At 36.7% G+C, this 22,089-nt stretch overlaps 2 protein-coding genes across 3 annotated transcripts in view; one reads left to right on the top strand and one right to left on the bottom strand.

Moving 5' to 3' along the window:
- LOC128164689 (uncharacterized) overlaps positions 1-22,089 on the bottom strand; it is a 64,863-nt gene that overhangs the window by 19,762 nt on the left and 23,012 nt on the right. Inside the window, exon 5 of one of the 2 annotated variants that reach the window (XM_052828670.1) lies at positions 20,028-20,315. The exons of the other annotated variant lie outside the window; for it this stretch is intronic. Within the exon in view, the coding sequence (XP_052684630.1) occupies positions 20,028-20,315 (288 nt within the window). The remainder of the gene's footprint in view (positions 1-20,027; positions 20,316-22,089) is intronic. 2 annotated transcript variants of the gene reach the window in all.
- On the top strand, positions 1,938-9,178 carry LOC128164688 (uncharacterized). Its single transcript, XM_052828669.1, has 2 exons — positions 1,938-8,674; positions 9,042-9,178. The coding sequence occupies exon 1, from the start codon at positions 2,307-2,309 to the stop codon at positions 8,316-8,318; it is 6,012 nt and encodes a 2,003-aa protein (XP_052684629.1). The 5' UTR covers positions 1,938-2,306; the 3' UTR covers positions 8,319-8,674; positions 9,042-9,178.

Here is a 22,089-nt window from a genome sequence, read left to right as displayed (position 1 = left end):
ATAAAATAGCAAATAAGTACTTTCTTATGAAGCACTTTAACTAATTAGAATGAAGAGTGTCATGAAAGAGTATTATAGATTTATTTAGTAACTATTGATTATAAAGTCAATATTTGATTCTTATTCAAAGGAGTAACTGATTTTCTAATCAGTTAACATGTGTTTTTATGATGATCAAATATTTGGTCTAATTGTTCAAAATGAGCAATGTAAATGTTTTTAATTAAATAGTATTTTTAGTATTCTGTTAATTGAATTACAGATAAACATATAACCATTATAACTCATCATAGAATGAATAGAGGAAGCTTATTCCCAATAGAATGGTGAGACAATTTCTAATGAATAATGTGTCTATTATATTTTTTAATTGCAACCTATTTTTATGATTATTATGGGAGAACTGCATATTGTATATACATTGATATTGTAAGAGTTACCTCCCTTTAATTGCTTTACGTAAATATATGAATTATGATATCGCTATGATATTATGTGATAATTCAAATCTAGATGGAAATTAAGTGAATTATCATAGCATGAGGATTATTGTTTTATATTTGCAGGGCTCTCTATCATCTGATTAACCACTGTCACTGTGTCCACAATAAATATTCGAACCCTCAACAGGCGTTATTTTTATAAGTAAAACCTGTAACAATTTGGCGCCCACGTTGGGACACAGTGACAAGGAGGGAGAGAGACGAAACCAACCGGAGCAGACTGGTAAAGTTCCGTGGAGAGAATATCGAGGCACCTCCTAGATGCAACGCACCTCCCATTGAATCACGCTACTCAGAGACGGCCTGGTAGACGGTAGATCCGCTCCAGTCATCGCCGCACGAGTGAGTTCATTTTCTGTGATTTGTGAGTCAAAGACGGTGGCCCGCTTCAATTCGTGTATCGATACGACAATACCTGTGATTCAAGTGTGAATTCAGAACCTTGTGAAATCAACAAAAGACACCCGGGTGAATTGAATCAGCTGACTTGCACAGTACTGACAGTTTGGTGAGTCGGTGCACCACTAACATTAATCATCAGATTATAATTGACAATAAGTACAGTCCTGATTGCATATAGATATTATGTATGTAATTTGTAGTTTAGATAAGTTGTGAAAATCTGAATGTCTGTCGTCTGAGGTATACCACATGCGCAATTTTTGATTTTGTTATTTACACAAAGTCCACTTTACTTTTTTTCGACATAGTTTATTTTTTCGCATTTGATTTTTTGGGGGTAAGTTTTAGGCAAGATAGAAGAGAGCTAGAATGGTTAAGTGGTGTAATTAATAGTGCACATTACTCCTATTTCTTTATACCCTTACATGGTACTAAACAGTTAAATATTAATCGCTATACCTATTGACGTTCGACCATCATTGACAGGGCATAGTTTTTATAAATCGGGTTTTGTCTTGAGTTGTCAGAGGTTTTCGTACTATTTAGTTTTTGGTGTGCTACTTGCAGTTGTTGGTGTGTTTAGATAGTGTTGTATTTGGTGATTGTATTGTGTTCTCAGATACAGCATTTTAGACACCACATATCTCACATAAACCACAGTTTAATACACATTAGCCCATAAAAAATTCCAATATATATATACTACTGTGGTGTTTTCAGAAGTATTCTACGTACGAATTAATTTTCTGGAGTGAGTTACTCCCCTTTTCTTCTACTCTCTTGTCATTAGAGATTTTTGCACAGAGCCGTGCAGTACACAACTTCGGTAGAGTCACCGTACTATCATTTTGTACAAGCGTACACTTCTATGCAAGAAACTTAAAGCCCTACGGTGTAAGTACTTGTATTTGTTTATTATTTATATAATATAAACCATATGTTCAGTATTTATTGATATAATGATGTTGTAATGTATACAAAGAATAGTTCACTCATTGGCGCCAAAATATTATAGGTATCATGTTTATTAAGTAAATTTACTAAGATATTATGAATTATTTTATATGTATACTTATTGATATCATTATACATTGTGTCTAACATTCTTACAAGAATATCAATTCTATTTTTTACTTTATTTACATTGAAAGAATTCAGTCAGTCTATTTTTTCAATCAGTGTATAGAGTCAGTATTGTCAAATGTCAGTATTTTCAGTATTGTAAATTTATTTTATTCTTTTTTCAGCTTTTTACTAAAAGCGTACTACTACTAAAAGCGTACTACTACTAAAAGCGTACTACTACTAAAAGCGTACTACTACTACTACATGCTGTAGAAAATACCATGAATAAAACTGAACATCAAAAGCCTGAGTTGGTTTCAGTACAGTAAAAAGACCATGGCAGAGTTTCCAGAAGAAGACGATTCAACTGTGTCGCAGTCACAGAGACGCACCAAAAAGTTTACAGTTGCTGGACGAGCAATGTATGAAGAAAATGTCAACAACAGATATGCATCTTTAAGTAAGATTAAAAGAAAAATGGACAGTGAAATAGAATATTATCTACAGTCCAAGAATAAGGAGAAAATTTCTGTTCTAGTGAAAGAAAATCTTGTTACACTCTCTAAGAAATATAAACAAGAGGCTCAAGAATTCATAGATTATCTGAGAAGAACTGGCACAGAAGAAAGTGAGAAAGAAAGACTTTCATTTGAACTTATTTTATCCACACTAGAGATGAGAATAGAGAAAACTGTTGAAGAACTCAATAATGTTATATCTACAAGTGATGATCTTTTACCAAGTGATGCATATAGTGAGTCAACAACAACCAAATCGTCCAAATCTAGTACCAGTAAAAGATCAAGCAAGAAATCACATTCTTCGAATTCAACCATAATCCTGAGACAACGTGCAAAAGCAGAAGCTCTGAAAGCAAAACTGGAATTCACAGAAAAAGAAATCCAACTCAAAAGACAAAAATCTAAACTCGAGGAAGAAGAACAGAAGAGAAGAGCTGAAGTAACAAGAAAATCAGTTGACTTGGAAACAGATTTAGAACTCTTATGTGCTCAAAAAGAAAAAGCAATTGTTGACGCTGAACTACAAGCTATGGTGGAATTTGATGTAATAGACAGTCAATTAGACACAGATTTAGACACAATAGATTCGACAGAGAAAACAAGAAAATACATTGATGATGTCTTCAAGTACAACAACGAAACAACAACGGACTGTGAACCAAGAAATCAAGAAACCGTTATACCTACAATAACTACAGAAATTTCACAAGCTGAAATGTTTCCTCAACAACAGAAAGTTCATCAGAAAACTATTACTGAACTTCCTGATGATAGTGAACAACGCCATGTGTCAACAGAAAAACATGAACCTACTAGTGAAAGCTCACAATTTTCACAGCTCGCTAATTTTATCTTGAAGAAAGATCTCATGTTGTCAAGGATAACATCCTTTGACGACAAGCCAGAACATTATCAAACCTGGAAAAGTAGTTTCAAATCTGTGTCTCAAGACTTAAAACTCTCTTCACCTGAAGAACTCGATCTCTTGATCCGATGGTTAGGACCAACATCCACAAATCATGCAAAAAGCATAAGAACATCAACTCTGCACAATCCACTCGAGGGTGTGAAGAAATTATGGTCAAGATTAGATGAACGATTTGGATCGCCGGAAATGGTGGAAACATCTCTGAAAACCAGATTGAACAAATTTCCAAAAATTACAGACAGTGATGTTAGAAAACTGTATGAACTTTCTGATCTATTGTCAGAAATTATGTGTTTAAAGGGAAATGCAAAGTATCATGACTTACTGAGCTACTTTGATACATCAGTAGGAGTCAAACCAATTGTTGCCAAATTACCGAGCAATTTACAATCCAAATGGGTCACCAGAGCTAGTAAATTTAAACAAACTAACGATGTTCCATTTCCCCCATTTCATGTTCTGTGCGATTTTGTCAGTGAAGCAGCAACTACTTTGAATGATCCAAGTCTTACGTGTGAAAAATACGATACCTGGAAACCAAACCAAACACCAAACAGAAAAGTGAATGTCAAGAAAACTGAATTTACAGCATCACCAAACTGTCCAGTACATAATGCTCCACACACACTCAACGAGTGTAGAAACTTCAGAAAGAAACCACTGAGAGAAAGAAAACAAATATTACGTGACAATAACTTTTGTTACAAATGCTGCGAATCTACAGCTCATGTGTATAAAACCTGTGATGCTAATGTGAAATGCTTAGAATGTGGTAGTGAACGACACAACACAGCTATGCATACTACACCTAAGTACCATCAAGCTCATCAAGGAACCACTCCAAGATTTGACGGTGGGGAGCCACTTGGAGCCTCTGTAAGATTTGACAACAGGGGACACGATGTCAACAACAAGTGTACCGCCGTTTGTGGTGACAACTTTTCAGGACGATCATGTGCAAAGACTGTTCTTGTCAACGTTTATCATGAGAGTGATCCAAACCGAACTTTGACCATGTACGCTATAATCGATGATCAAAGTAATTGCACACTTGCAAGATCAGAACTTTTTGACTACATGCATATATCCAAATCAGTGACTCACCAATTTACACTGACTTCGTGTGCTGGACGTCAACAGATGAGTGGACGCAGAACTTCAGGCTTCTTTGTGTCATCCATCGATGGATCCGTAACCATGGAACTTCCGATGGTAACTGAGTGTAATGACATTCCTGATGATCGAAGTGAAATTCCCACACCAGATGTCATACGCCATCAACCACATTTGCGTGACGTACCGATTCCTGCGCTTAATCCAGATGCACAGATACTGTTACTTATCGGACGAGATTTAGCAGAAGCACATCATGTCAAGGATCAGCGTATTGGAGCTCGAAATACACCCTTTGCACAACAGTTGAACCTTGGATGGGTCGTGGTCGGGGATGTTTGTTTAGAAAGATTCCACAAACCAAACATTACGACATACAAGACTACCATAATTGACAGTCATCGTGAAACCATTTTTAAACCATGTTCCAATGTTTTTCAGTTAAAAAGTAACATTTCAGAATTCGAAATTCAGAAAAACATATTTCATGTTCAGACAGATGATAATGGGACTGGACTATCACTCGACGATCGTGAATTCATGGAATTAATGGATAAATCCTTTCAGAAAGATCAAGATGGACGATGGAAAGCGCCCCTTCCATTTAGAAACCCACGACAGTCACTACCAAACAACAGATGTCAAGCATTAAAACGTGCTCAAATGCTGCATGCCAATTTACAGAAAAATCCTACAAAGAAAGAGCATCTTGTGACATTCATGAAGAACCTCATCGAAAGTGACGCCATGGAAATCGCTCCAACATTAGACCCCAAACAAGAGTGTTGGTACTTACCATTGTTTGGTGTTTACAATCCCAAAAAGCCAGATAAAATTCGTGGTGTCTTTGATTCTTCTGTGAAATTTCAGGGAGTTTCATTAAACAGTGTCTTATTAAGTGGACCAAAATTTGTGAATGACCTAACAGGTGTATTATTGCGCTTTCGTAAAGATGCAGTCGGAATTATGGCCGATATTGAACAGATGTTTTACAGATTCCTAGTGACAGAAGATCATCGTGACTTTCTAAGATTTTTCTGGTACCGCAACAGCGATCCAAACGAGGAACTCATCGAGTACCGTATGAAAGTCCATGTGTTTGGAAATACACCATCCCCAGCTGTAGCGATGTATGGTTTACAGAAAACGGTGGAAAACGCAGACGATGATGTGAAAAGTTATGTGTATAGAAACTTTTATGTTGACGATGGGATTACTTCCGTCCCAAATGGTTCCGAAGCAGTGAAACTATTGAAGAAGACTCAGTCTGTGTTGTATGAAGAAGGAAAAATCAGACTACATAAAATAGCCTCTAACAGTCTTGATGTCATCATCCATTTCCCGATGGAAGACCTGGAGAAGAACTTGAATTCGATAGATATCGGTACAGACTACCAATCTACCGATCTACCAATGCAACAGAGCCTTGGTATTGCATGGGACTTAAACAGTGACTGTTTCACCTTTAATGCAAATTTTCAAGACAAACCTTTTACCAAACGTGGAGTTTTATCAATAGTGAATAGTATATTTGATCCTTTGGGATTCATAGCTCCTATTGTCATCCATGGAAGACTACTCATGCAAGAATTCTGCAAAGTTACAAGTGATTGGGACCAACCACTTCCAAGTGACAAAGAACATTTATGGCTACAGTGGAAGGAATCTTTGAATTCACTCAGTGACTTTTACGTTCCACGGATGTTCACAAAGATTTCACTTAGCGAATCAAAATCCTGTGAAGTACACATATACTCTGACGCTTCTGAAAAAGCCATTTCAGCTGTCGCTTACCTGTATTCAGTCGATGAACAAGACAACATCAATGTCGGATTCATTATGGGAAAGTCCAAAGTAGCGCCGTCATCAGGACATACTATTCCAAGATTGGAATTGTGTGGTGCTGTATTAGCCACTGAACTGAGTGAAAAGATAACAAATAATTTGGACTTACCTAGTAATTCCGTCAAATTCTTCACAGACTCCAAAGTTGTGTTAGGATATTTGAACAATCGCTCAAGACGTTTTTACAACTACGTTAGCAACCGTGTGAGCATCATCCATCAGCGTTCCAAATCTGAGCAGTGGAACTATGTTTCCACAGGCAACAACCCAGCAGATATCGGAACCAGACCTGGTAAATCAGTTAAAGAAGTAATGGATAAATGGATTTCTGGACCAAATAAACCAAACATAAGCTTAGATGAAGACTTTTCACTGATCGAACCTGAGAGTGACAAAGAAATAAAACCAGTAGTGAAGAAAACTTCTGTGCAGCAATTTATTGCTGATAGATTTGTGAAATTCTCAACATGGCACAGTTTAGTTTGTGCATTCAGACTTCTAAGAAGAAGATGTCTCCACAAGAAAGACAAAGATCGGACCTTCCCTAAAGAGAGTGTTGAAGAATCACATGAAACTGAACTTTTCATTCTCCGTAGTTCTCAGAGACTTTCGTTCAAGGAAGAAATCAACTGTTTGAAAGACAGTACCCCTCTACCTCGTAAAAGTGCTCTCATACAGCTCAACCCCTTTCTGGACAAGGATGGAATTCTGAGAGTCGGCGGACGTCTTAGTCAATCTCCGTTACCAATAAACCAAAAACACCCGATAATCATTGACAGGAAATCACATGATGCCATTTTACAAGGCAGACATTATCATGAGAAGGTACAACACCAAGGAAGAGTGTTCACAGAAGGTGCACTACGATCTCACGGTTTCTGGATAATAGGAGCCAAAAAGATTATCAATTCTGTGTTACATAAGTGTGTGATTTGTAGGAAACTACGTAGACCTTCCTCTCAACAAATCATGGCTGACCTGCCAGCAGACAGAGTTGTTCCGTCACTTCCGTTTACTATTGTAGGCGTCGACGTTTTTGGTCCGTGGAACATTGTAGCTCGCAGAACACGAGGAGGACTAGCACATTCGAAAAGATGGGCCGTACTCTTCAGCTGTCTCACATCTAGGGCAATCCATATTGAGGTCATAGAGGAGCTAAGCAGTTCAGCATTTATAAATGCCCTTACACGATTCATATCCATACGAGGAGCCGTAAAGGAATTTCGATCAGATCGTGGAACGAACTTCGTAGGAGCATTAGATCACATTAATGTTGATGTGATTTATGTAGAGTCTAGACCAGTAAAGAAATTTCTGTCTACAAATGGAGCCAAATGGACCTTTAATCCTCCCCATGCGTCGCATATGGCCGGATCATGGGAAAGAATGATCGGGATTGCAAGGAAGATTCTTGACTCTCTTCTACTCAACACAAAAACCAAAGAATTTACTCATGAAGTGTTGTGTACATTTATGTGCGAAGTTACCGCAATCATGAACTCTAGACCGATATGTCCTATTTCTACAGATCCTGAAGATCCAGTGATTATTAGTCCATCGATGTTGTTAACACAGAAGGACTTCAGTGTTGACTTGATGCGTGTTGACTTTCATAACATTAAAGACATGTACGTATCGCAGTGGAAACACGTCCAGTATCTCTCCAACATGTTTTGGAAGCGATGGCGAGATGAGTACTTGCAGAACTTACAAGTCCGTCGTAAATGGCAGAACAACCAACCTGATCTGAAGACTGGTGACGTCGTCCTCATGCGCGATCCGACGGTTCATCGCGGACAATGGCCTCTTGGTATCGTTACAAGAGTTTTCCCGAGTCAGAATGATGGTAAAGTCAGGACGGTGGAAATTCGTGTCATCAGAGATGGGAAACGTGTGACTTTTGTGAGACCCATTACAGAACTTGTATTATTAATTGACTAGGTCGTAACTATACTTGTTGCTTACAGTGAACTGACTAACTGTTATTATAATTACCAATAGAACGTTGGTGAATTTACATGGGTAATTAATCTTACTAGTATATGTTAAGTATTTTTAATAGTTAACATTGTTCATACTTGTAATATCTGGATGATATTAGGTGGGGAGTGTGGTGTTTTCAGAAGTATTCTACGTACGAATTAATTTTCTGGAGTGAGTTACTCCCCTTTTCTTCTACTCTCTTGTCATTAGAGATTTTTGCACAGAGCCGTGCAGTACACAACTTCGGTAGAGTCACCGTACTATCATTTTGTACAAGCGTACACTTCTATGCAAGAAACTTAAAGCCCTACGGTGTAAGTACTTGTATTTGTTTATTATTTATATAATATAAACCATATGTTCAGTATTTATTGATATAATGATGTTGTAATGTATACAAAGAATAGTTCACTCATTGGCGCCAAAATCATCCGTGCGTGAAATTATAGGTATCATGTTTATTAAGTAAATTTACTAAGATATTATGAATTATTTTATATGTATACTTATTGATATCATTATACATTGTGTCTAACATTCTTACAAGAATATCAATTCTATTTTTTACTTTATTTACAATGAAAGAATTCAGTCAGTCTATTTTTTCAATCAGTGTATAGAGTCAGTATTGTCAAATGTCAGTATTTTCAGTATTGTAAATTTATTTTATTCTTTTTTCAGCTTTTTACTAAAAGCGTACTACTACTAAAAGCGTACTACTACTAAAAGCGTACTACTACTAAAAGCGTACTACTACTAAAAGCGTACTACTACTACTACATGCTGTAGAAAATACCATGAATAAAACTGAACATCAAAAGCCTGAGTTGGTTTCAGTACAACTACAGTGTAGATAAGTTTTTCCATTTATTTTCATTTCAGTGTATTCTCATATAGAAATTTAATCGGGATCGGCGACTATATTTTTGCGAAATTTCGATCGAGCTCTAGCTTCGCGATATTCGTACGCGGTGTTTCTAGTGAAAACAAGTCGAGCATTTTCGTGTTTATTTGTGTTCAGTATATGATTTAAATTTGTTTATTTCAACCCAGTATTGTACATACAGGTATAGGTAGACTTGATTAACTTGTATCTTCTATTTCAGGTGATCAATTACTTTTCTTATCGCGAAATCTGTATTTATTAGCATTGGAATCTGTTTGGTCAGATCAGCTGATATTTTAATAGAGTTTGATTGCTTATGTAGTTACATATAGTCAACAGGAAGTGTATCGTACATACTGAAAATGTAAATATACTTTCGTTTTCAAACATTATTAACTTCATAACTTTAGTTCCACACGTGAACTATATATTCATATTTGTAAATTCATTTGTGTTTACAAAAAAACAATTATCCCTTGTTTCATTTGTTCTCATACATTGATAGAACAAACCCTCCTGAATTAAAAAAAAATCATTTATCATTTCATTTATTTCATTTAGGTAGCAATCATATTTTCGGATATTAGCAATTGAATTCTGGGTTTAAATTATATTTACAATTTGTATTGTTTTGTGTATGTGTGTTGTATACTGCTGTGCAATATATCACCATGTCGGAAACAGAGGAAGCTACATTGACTCCTGATGAAGTGAAAAACATAGTATCTGCCTTAGAATCACTGATGATGAAACCAAAAGCTGATAGTCCTGAAGACTTCATCAACTGGATGAAAACAGCAGCCAAATTGAGTGAGAAGTCATCAGCTGATGTTGCTGGCAGACCGGTAGAGACATCCTCTGCAGCATCTCCAAGTCCGCAGTTCATCAAGATATCCTTTTTCTCTGGAGACTCAAAGTCCGATGCCTCCTATGATGTCTGGAGATATGAAGTTGAGTGCCTACTGAGTGAATCATATAAACCAGAGACCATATCTCATGCCATAAGACGGTCGCTTAAGGGAGAGGCTAGTCGTGTAGTTATGCACCTGGGAGCTGGTGCTTCCACGAGGTCAATCTTGGATAAGCTTGATAGTATATATGGAACTGTGGCAGAGAGAGAGGACATCCTAGCTGAATTCTCTAGTGCTCGGCAAAGAGAAGATGAAGAATGTGCAAGATGGAGTTGTCGTTTAGAAGATATTATTAGCAAAGCACAACAAAAAGGATTAGTACAGACTAGAGAGTGCAATGAAATGTTGAGAACTATGTTCTTTAAAGGACTCAGACCATCTTTGAAAGATATATGTGGACACTTATACGACAAGTCTAGTACATTCGACTCTTTGAGAGCTGCAGTGAGGAAGGTGGAAATAGAACATCAGCCACCAATGAAGAAATCAGCCATTACGAAATCCGCAACACCCAAGGAGGAGCCAGATGATAGATTTCAGTCATTAGAAGCTAAGATCAATCAACTTACTACAGAGATTAGAGGCATGAAAGACAGGCAACACAGTTATAACTACAGACCAATGCCACAGGCTAGACAGCCTTATCAGAGAGGGAGACAGAATCAAGGTTATAGAGGAGGATATAGACAGTACCCCAGCTCACAACAGCCTAATAAAGTTACTGAAGATGCAGTAACAGAACTTCGGGATTCTAGAGCTAGAGATCCACCAACATGCTACAAGTGTGGACAAGTTGGTCATGTTTCTATTGGATGCAGAGTTCTCGTTAATAATCGTCGCCAAGGTTTAAACTTCAACAGGTCAACACCTGGGGACGAGGGGTTGACTCGAGGACAAAGAGTCCCAGGAAACAGACATTAATAGGAAAGCCAAATGAAATTACAGTTGCTATCAATGACATCCAGTGTCGAGCATTGCTAGATACAGGAGCTACTGTGTCTACCATTAGTGAAGAATTTTACAGGAAGCAACTGCATGATGTTGAACTTCATAGCATAGAAGATGCCATTCATATTGAATGTGCAGATGGCCAAAATATGCCTTACATAGGATATGTTTGTGCTAATTTGAATCCATTAGGCATTCCTACATTAGAGAAACTGCATGACTGTCTATTTTTAGTTGTTCCCACAAGTAATTACAACTCTCATGTACCAGTACCTATAGGAACCAACATAATGCAGAACCTTATTGACACAACGAGAGAGGAGTTTGGTTCTAGATTCTTACAGGATGTAGCTTTGCATACACCTTGGTACTTAGCATTCCTGTGTATTTTAATTAGAGAGAAGGAGCTTCAAAGGAATGGATATGCACTAGGACTAGTTAAGAGTGCAGAAGTGACCAGGATTATAATTCCTCCTAACAGCAATGTTACTATTGAGGGATATGGGGATAAAAAGATCCCATACAGCAAAGTCACAGTGATGATGCATCAGTCTTCGAAGACCTGCATACCAGATGATGTTGACATAGAGGCAACACTGCATCCTTATGTATATGAGGATTACCAGATATTTCCTGTGACTATCAACAATGTGACCACAAGGACTATTTCTATTCCACCAAAAGCTGTTTTGTGTGAGATTCAGCCTGTAGTTATAGAAAATTTTGGTCAATTTTCAACAGTTCATCTACTGTATCATCCAAGTTGGAAGGGATTTTGTCTAAAATCCATATTCCTGATGACATTACAGATGAAGAGCAACAAGCATGCCTAGACCTTGTTGAATCTTATCAGGATATATTTTCCACAAGTGATACAGATATTGGAACCACAGACAAGGTGAAGCACAGGATCGAGTTGTCTGATGAGCATCCATTCAAGCAGAAGTATCGACGAATACCCCCTGCAATGATTGATGAAGTTAGGTCGCACATCAAGGACTTGTTAGCAGCTTGAATTATCCGCCCCTCCCATTCGCCTTTTTCATCAAACGTAGTATTGGTAAGGAAGAGTGATGGGACTTTGCCCCTATGTATTGATTACAGGCAACTCAATTCTAGAACTGTGAAGGACAACTATGCCTTACCAAGAACAGAGGAGATTATAGACTCCCTTTCTGGAAATACCTACTTCAGCGTCCTTGATATGAAGTCAGGATATCACCAAATCGAGATTGAGGAATCGCACAAAGAAAGGACAGCTTTCACCGTTGGGCCCTTAGGCTTCTATGAATTTAATAAGATGAGTTTTGGATTGGCAAATGCCCCTGCCACGTACCAACGGCTACAAGAAGAATGTTTAGTTGATCTACATCTCAAAATTTGCTTTATTTATCTAGATGATTTAATAATATTTTCTTCTACTTTCAGAGAACACATTCATAGATTAGAGCAGGTTTTTCAGCATATCCGGCAATATGGGCTTAAACTTTCCCCAAAGAAGTGTTCATTTTTATCAAAGAAAGTAAAATATGTAGGACATATTGTCTCTAGCGAAGGGGTTGAGCCAGACCCAGACAAAATCAACAAAGTTAAAAACTGGCCTGTACCTTCCAATGCGGAAGATGTACGAAAGTTTCTAGGTTTCGCTGGATGTTACAGGAAGTTTATTAAGGATTTTGCAAAAATTGCCAGACCACTCATTGATATTATGGCCATAGGGAAGAAACAACGAACTAACAGCAAGCATACGCGGCTATGTTAAGGCTGTCCGAAGCTAAATATATATCGAAAAATGATACTATTTTAATTATCGAAAAATGCTTTAACTGAGTGAGTTTCTTTAAACTTCTATTACATAAGTTAACAGTGGCATCCAACACTATATTTGATGAATTTTTGTGACGTCATATATTTTTCTTAAGCACGTGACGGGTGTATTCTGACACGGTAAATAATCTATAAAAATCGCATCGGCACAAGTGAATAATGACATTAAATCAAAAATATTTTTATGAAAAATCCTTCGATAAGTAATGTATTTTGCAGTTCTTGCTGGGGGTTCATATAAATATTTCGTTTATTTGAAATATTATCAAAACATTTCGCACCGCCATCGAAATTAGGCACATTTTTACCTTTTAGGCTCGATTTACACAAAATCGGGTCAATCTGTAGGTTTCCCCCAGCAAAATTCACAGTGGTACTTATTTTCTCTTCCGATTTCACGTAAAATATACTAAGATTATTTTTATCTTTCACTTGTGCCAAGCCGTTTTTATATGCACATACATATCACCATTCATTAGAATACACGTAGCAGGGGGAGTCTCAAAACCATTAGTTTATGAATAGTTTTTTACCTATTACGAAGCTTTAAAACTGTTGATTTTTTTATACTCCATATCGGTGATAATGAATTTAGTATCACTGGAATGAAGCGGTTTTATTATGCACAATGAATATCACTTATTACGTTACGATACATTCCCTAAGAACGATCGAAAGGAATGCAGATCGTGACGTCAAAGTTAACTATGACGTAATATCTTATGAAGTACAGACAAGTGACTTTCTACATATTGCTGTGAAATTAATCGGGCAGCCTTAACATAGCCGCGTAGAGAAGATCCAAAGTGGAAGTGGCAAAGAGAACAACAACAGTCATTTGATACCCTCAAGGAAAAGCTTACATCACCACCCATCTTAGCCTATCCAGACTTCAGTAAGCCATTCAAGCTACATACAGATGCATGCCAAACTGGATTAGGTGCTGTACTATACCAGTGTCAAGATGGAGTAGACAAAGTGATAGCTTATGCCAGTAGAGGTTTAAGCCGTGCTGAGAAGAACTATCCCACGCACAAGCTGGAATTTTTAGCTCTCAAATGGGCAATAATAGAGAAATATTCCGATTATCTACAAGGTAAGGCATTCACTGTTTACACAGACAATAACCCATTGACTTATGTTTTAAGCAATGCTAAACTGGATTCTACAGGTCATCGTTGGGTTTACGCATTAGCCAGCTACAACTTTAAAATCCTGTACCGCCCAGGGAAATGCAATAGTGACGCAGATGGATTATCCCGGCTTAACCATGAGGAGTTATCATCTGATTCCATCAAAGCTATATGCCAGATTGGTCAGCCTTATGCTGAGACATTAGCTTTTGATCATGTCATTTGTCAGAGTATGCAACCTATTGAGAAGATAGGAGAGCAGTATGACATAGCAACTCTGCAGAATGATGATCCCTCCATTTCCTTTTGGAAACAACAGGTGATCTTAGGTAGGAAGCCAGAGAGAAGTACATTACAGACAGAGAATGACTTTAACTTTCATAGGAATATCTCTAAGTTGAAAGTTAGAGATGACACATTACTCAGAGAGATTAATTCAGAGGACAAGACAATCCTACAACATGTCATTCCTGCATCAGCAATCCCAACCGTGTTGAGTAACCTCCACAACAAGATGGGACACTTAGGCCGAGACAAAACCTTATCTCTTGTAACGCAGCGATTTTATTGGCCGAGAATGCAGCGAGATGTAGCTAACTGCATCAGCAACTGTGAACGATGTGTGAAGAGCAAGAAAACCGCAGAGAAAACAGAGTTGGTTAACATTCAGACATCACAACATTTAGAGTTAGTTTGTATGGACTATTTAACTTTAGAACCGTCCAAAGGAGGAATTCAAAATATTCTTGTTATAACTGATCATTTTACTAAATTTTCTGTTGCAGTTCCTACCAGAAACCAGACAGCCAGAGTAACAGCTGAAGCTATATTTGATAACTTCATTTTATTTTATGGCATTCCAGAAAAACTTCATTCAGACCAGGGCACCAATTTTTCCAGCAATATTAGTAAAGAATTATGTTCTATTTTAGGCATCTACAAATCCAGAACCACTCCATACCACCCAATGGGTAATGGCATCACAGAAAGATTTAATAGAACTTTACTTTCTATGTTAGGTACTTTAGAAAATTCTCAGAAAGCAAACTGGAAAATTCATATTAACACTTTAGTCCATGCATACAACTCTACGGTCAATGACACTACAGGATTCTTCACCATTTTTTCTTATGTTCGGGAGAGAGCCAAAGTTACCTGTTGATGTCATTTTTGGATTGTCTAGACCGTATGATGAAGACAAGTGTACAACCAAGTACATAGAGAAGATGAAGCTGCGCTTGCAGGAAGCATATAGGCAAGCAAGGACAGCTACCAAAGCTTCCCAGAACACACAGAAATCCAATTATGACCTAAAAAGCCAGAGCAGCTACATTAGGAATTGGTGACAGGGTCCTTGTTAGAATAGTGTCATACAACGGGAAACACAAGATAGCGGACAAGTGGGAAGACAACCCATATATCATTATTTCCCAACCAAACGAGGACATCCCTGTATTCAAAGTAAGGCGAGAGGATGGAGAAGGTCGTTGCAGGGTTCTACATAGGAATCTATTATCACCTATTGGAACTAAGTTTTCAATAGCTAGATCGACACCTCCAAAGCCAAAGCCGAGAAAGGGAAGGAGCAAAGAAAGGACAAAGATGATATTTCAGATGAAGATAGTGAATTTTCTTTTGCAGGTTACCCTGTAATGCGAAGAAATTTCCCACAGAATTCCACTAGTCAACATGATGACGATCATGCTTTGACTAGAGAAGCTTCATATGCTGATTCAGAAGAGGACGCTCTTCACCAGGATGTGCCTGAGGATCAGCCTGAGGAAGAAGAAGATGAAGAACCTTCCGTAGCAGATGATGAGACTTCCATAGCAGATGATGAGACTTCTACAGCAGATGATGAGATTTCTACAGCAGATGATGAGATTCCCACAGCAGATGAAGAAACTTTCATCGCAGATGAGGATCATTTCACTGCAGATGATGAACCACAACTAGATATAAAGAGACCAGTTCCCGCTCCAAGGAGGTCAGGAAGAGAGAGAAAAGCGCCCGACTGGACCAAAGAATATGTGATGATGGCACAAGGTAAGCCAGACTGGTTACAGCGAGCAACATTTCTAAGAGAGATTATGAAGGATGGACATTTTGATAATGTGAACTCCAGTGTATACCAGATGGCCATGTAGAACATTGTTTCATCATTGCAGTAAGTCAATTTTAAAACATGTATATATTCTGGGTTTTTTATGCCATTTTATGCCGTATTTCTCCGTTGAATGACGCGGACGTCATTCCATAACCGGGGGGAGATTTAATAGTATGAATATTATGAATATCATATTATTTGAGTACATAGATTAAGTATATAGATTTTAAGATAAAACCAACCAAATCTGACACACATTTTAAATACACACCACACCCCCTTAGATCCACCCTGTACCTTTACATACCTGTATATATACCCCAGGGGCAGTGATTTGGTAAACATTTGTGTGCATGAGTTTTATTGGTCAGATATTTGTTAGGGTTGTTGTGGTTGGTTTGTTAATCTGAGTACTATATTTTGCCGCCAAGTTTTGTCAATCTTTGTTTGGTCAGCCAGAGGGTGGCATGTAATATATATATGACCTGAATAAAACCTACATCTAAAGTTTGACAATAGACTATTTCTCTTTCTGGTAAGTAACATTTAAACTCATATCCCATGTATTAAAATATTATTATTAACATGTACTTTTCTATAAAATAGCAAATAAGTACTTTCTTATGAAGCACTTTAACTAATAAGAATGAATGAGTGTCATGAAAGAGTATCATAGATTTATTTAGTAACTATTGATTATAAAGTCAATATTTGATTCTTATTCAAAGGAGTTTCTAATTTTCTAATCAGTTTACATGTGTTTTTATGATGATCAAATATTTGGTCTAATTGTTCAAAATGAGCAATGTAAATGTTTTTAATTAAATAGTATTTTTAGTATTCTGTTAATTGAATTACAGATAAACATATAACCATTATAACTCATCATAGAATGAATAGAGGAAGCTTATTCCCATGGTGAGACAATTTCTAATGAATAATTTGACTATTATATTTTTTAATTGCAACCTATTTTTATGATTATTATGGGAGAACTGCATATTGTATATACATTGATATTGTAAGAGTTACCTCCCTTTAATTGCTTTACGTAAATATATGAATTATGATATCGCTATGATATGTGATAATTCAAATCTAGATGGAAATTAAGTAAATTATCATAGCATGAGGATTATTGTTTTATATTTGCAGGGCTATCTATCTCTATCATCTGATTAACCACTGTCACTGTGTCCACAATAAATTTTCGAACCCTCAACAGGCGTTATTTTTATAAGTAAAACCTGTAACATCTGTAAGAACTCGCTGGATTTACCAAAACTGTGCAGATCAGACAGAGATTGACGTTCGGAACTTTTATTCTTTGGGAGACTTTGTCGTTTAGACCCAACAACGTAAACAAAAAGGATAATTCTAAACGATTATTTTCTTACCTACACGATCTTTCCGTAAATCAGTTTGTCTTTATTCCTGATATCATAAAGGTTCTCCAATCTTATAACCTTACAGTTTACTTCTGGGATTTTCTAAAAGACGAAACCGTTCCCGAGAAACCTTGCTGGAGGAAAATTGTCCGCAACAATGTTACTACTTAACACCTTTCTCAAGGGAAAGCGCGGATGTCTCATGACCCTGACTTCCTAGTTTTCACAGAAATTTTCAGAGAGTCAAAACCCTCCTCGATTTGGAATATACCTGAAAACTATTGGGAAATCAAACTCTGTAAGTTCATCTGTAAACTCTGCACAAGTGTAAGTTTCAATGGAAATCCCTATTCATGTATTCTGTGAAGTAAATCCTTTGTCGACGTGTTTCAACATTCTTCTTGTGTCTGCCCAGCTACTGTGGTAATACGTGAAAATTGGTGGAACATACTAACAAACTGTTTCAACATAATATTATGCGCGGAATTATGTTGTCTATCAGAAAACGACCTGTTTCATGTACTCGGGCGTCGTGCAATTCATGAATCGGATAATAAATCATTTCACATTCTGAACTTCAATCTTGTTCGGGCGACAGCGGCAGCATACTTCCGATCCATAACAGTTGCCACTTCCGCTACTACCTGATCCACTTCAAGGCTATTACCCCTATGGACACTGTAAATAATGATGCTACGTGTCTGTGATGTAAACACATGGTGTGCTCTGGGGTATTTGCATGATCCCAACAGACTAGTCAACTAATCGACGCACAAAAACTATGAATGGGACATTTTGGCGCGAAATCCTGCTTTACCGTTCACGCAACGAATGAACTCACCCATTGGCAGAGATCCGGGGGAGGGGGGGTAAGATGAATTTCTTGACATTTGTTTTGTAATTGCTACATACATCTATATTATACTTTGGATCGGATGTTTTGGAAGAAATCTATCGAATTAAAAAAAAAACCCACACACTTGATTGGTAATTGTTAGATGTAGTAATGTACATTTATCAAGACCTGCGAGTTATGTTCCCTTTTCAAGATTAATGAAATCGCCCAACTGAACGAAAATCGGGTCACACCCCGCTTTGGCGATTTAGTTCCTCCAGTAAACATTCCAGATGTATAAATATATATTTGTTTTAATCCAAACTGATGACTCTCTTGTAATAATGATTATCCAACACCAACTATTACTTACATTGTACCGTAATAGACAATATGTTACAACTTGCTCCGATGACCCCCTCCCCCTTTTTCACCGTTCAAATATGGTGGAATGCTGATCTATTTTTAAATCAGGATTACACACGTGATCTGCATGGTGACCGTTCCTTTTACTTGAAAACTCTTGCTCGCTGTTGTTATTACATGCCATATAACATTTTCATCAATTATGAACGTAAATGCTGACATCTTAAACATGCATCGGTTAATCTTTTTGTGAAATATCATGATATCGCTTATCCCATTGTCTGCACTGTTTCGGAGATTGCAACTTTTAAACCTTAGATATGCCTGACGTCATTAGATATGCCTGGCGTCATGACGTCAGGTAATTAAAGGGACAGTTAATAGCAAAATACAGAGTATATAGTTCTATGTTTTGTAAACAACGCTTATTCTTGTAATTGCTTGTCTATTTCTATTGTTACGCTCATCGCCGTGGAGAGCACTGTTCATGCACCCAAACACGTTACACTGAACGGAAAGATTTGCAGAAACGCGTTTTGAACAAAAATGATATGACAACTACTGAACTGGTACGGAAAATCAAATGAAAGACAAAACAATATAGACTGAAATCCAGCCACACATATTTCAATAATCCTCGAGCATTTTAGAACGTGTTTCTGTGTCGAACTGTTATACCCGTGCACATGAGCAAATCGCACACTGTCACAGATCATGCAGTAACAGCATGGACGACACGAAAGGGAGTGTTTTTGTAGAAAGTGATAAAAAGATGTTTTGTTGTTACTTTTTTCGTTTGACCAAAACTAATCTACCATGTTGGATATTGAATTTAGCTGTTTAGAAGTCCGTGCCAACTGAATGTCTCGATTGGAAAGCAACCAACCGTGTCTTTCTCGACGGGTATACATACCCCAGTGGCAGTTGCAGAGCGATCATAACAAATATGGCGACTGAATACTTTTATGAATTCATGTCAGCTTTAAGTTTAGGGAAAACAATGAGTTTCGAATCCTTTTTAATCAATCATTGCTTATATATATTTCTTATTACTGTTTCGCTCATTAAAAACAACTAAAAGATGTCATACTTGGTATCTGTATCCTCGCGTCCCCGATAGAATAGAGCACTTCTTTCTGTAAATGCTCTATTTTCATTTATTTTTTTATTTGTAATAGACGTGCTTAAAAACTCTATCTTTTACATTATGAGTTGAAATAACATCGCCAAGCTACGGAAAAAAGGGTAAATATGCATATTTCATACTTGATATTTTTTTTATCCTGCCCCCGATAAAATTTTGCACTTTTATTTGGTAGATGTTGTTTTTCAGTTGTTCTTTTCGTCTGACAACCAACACTGAATGAGGAATGGAATTGGTTGTTCCTCTGTATTCCTCAGCATTTTCATCTAATGGTGTCAACGTATCACTTTGTTTGTTTGCCACCTGCCATTGGACGTTGTAAGCTGTGGGAATTGATTTTATTGTGACGGGACATATTTGGCAACCATCAGATCGCTCTTCACATTCTTCTAAAACAATTTCAGGCACACCTGTTAAATGATTCAGTACATGTCATGTGCTTTCCATGCATTCACACAAATATGTGTGTATGTGCCTGCGTGTGTGTGTTTTGTAGTTCACCAATTTAAATTTACATCTGCCGATATTCTCTATTTCTTGCGAAAACATTAATTCAAAGCTCCCTAGAAACCGCAAGACTGAAATCTACTAGCCTGTTTATCGATTAGTCGAAACCTACAGCGACCTAAGAAAAATCAAGGACTGCATGAAATATTCATGATGTCAGACTCAAATTCCAATAAAAAAAAGTTTGGGGTGTTTCTTTTAGCTAACGTACTGATGTACATTAACAGTCATTTATTTAATCTACCTTCCTTTAGAAATCAATTTATTAATTTGTTAAAAGAAAGATGTAAATATAAACAATAAAATGCTTTCTTTGATGATTCATGCGGGTTATGATGGAATCAATCATTGGAGAAAAATTGACATTAATTGACTTAAAATTGACAAGGGTTTTTTTTCTGCAATTTCGCTACCTTCATATTCTATTTTAAATCACCAAAGAACTGAATGACATAATAGCAGAAAGTTACATATAACAATATAAAAATACTAGATTCTCTACAGAAGTCATTGTCGTTGATTTTACATTGTCGTTTGGTGAAAACGAACTGGTGTCAAACGAGTAGTTTTTAAAAAATGTGAGATTTTGAAATGCATCTTTTTTTAATTGACGGGACAAACCTTTTAAATGACCACCCATTAACATTGTTCAAAACGTTTACATACCTCCAGCATGGCTAATGAAATTAAACTGTATTTGAATAATTGTAAGTGGGAAACAAAGATTTACATGATTTTCTTTTCTGCTACTGAAATTACAAATGATTATTAACTTATGTTTCTGATCAAGTTATTATCATACTAGATGAACATTGGGTTGTTGATCTACATTTTATATTTTATAAGACTTCTATGTTGTGTTAATTTTTCAGAAATTGTTGAAAAAAAACTTTTGGTCATCAGATTTCAAAAATCACTGCACTTATAGAACAGTAGCAAAATAAAATTCTTACTCCGATTGGTTGTGTCATTGTCTTTAAAACTCTTATAAGATCAAAATAAACCATTTATCTATATCACCATTCAAACAGGGAGGCCTGTAGGCAACGTCACCCACCTGAGCAAAAAAGCCTTAATAAAATAAACTTTATGGAGTCATATACCAAATAAAGAAAACATCCTGTATATAAAAAATTATTATATTTTTTATGTTAAACAATAAGCTCTATTGTAACAGGATGATTTTTTAGTCATATCACATACTGAGCATTGCAGTGCTCAAGCTCAAGAGGATCTTATAGTTGTTAACATTTACATAAACCTAGATCAAACTTTAAACTTCTTGTAGAGCCCAAGAATTGTGTAGGGGACCCCGTCTGAACAATTAAGAATGAACAATATAATTATCTATGTCAAAATATATGCAAAAAAAGTACATCTAATACTAATTACTATAACATTTGAGTTTTGAAAATAATTTGAATTTTTTCCTACAGAATAATTCAAACCCTCATTGTGGCCCATCCTAACTCCGTAGACCTTATTTGATCAAACTTGAATCTAATGTACCTGAGGATGCTTCGACACAAGTTTCAGCTTTTCCGGTCAATTAGTTTTTTTGAGAAGATTTTTCTCTATATATTCTCATGTAATTATTCGACCCCCCCCCCTTGGTGGTCCTACACAAAATACTTACTAATCCATATGTACCTTTTATTTTTGAACCTATTGAAACCT

This window comes from Crassostrea angulata, chromosome 10 (assembly GCF_025612915.1).
Source record: "Crassostrea angulata isolate pt1a10 chromosome 10, ASM2561291v2, whole genome shotgun sequence".
Taxonomy (NCBI): domain Eukaryota; kingdom Metazoa; phylum Mollusca; class Bivalvia; order Ostreida; family Ostreidae; genus Magallana; species Magallana angulata.
This window is presented reverse-complemented; position numbering and strand designations above follow the sequence as displayed.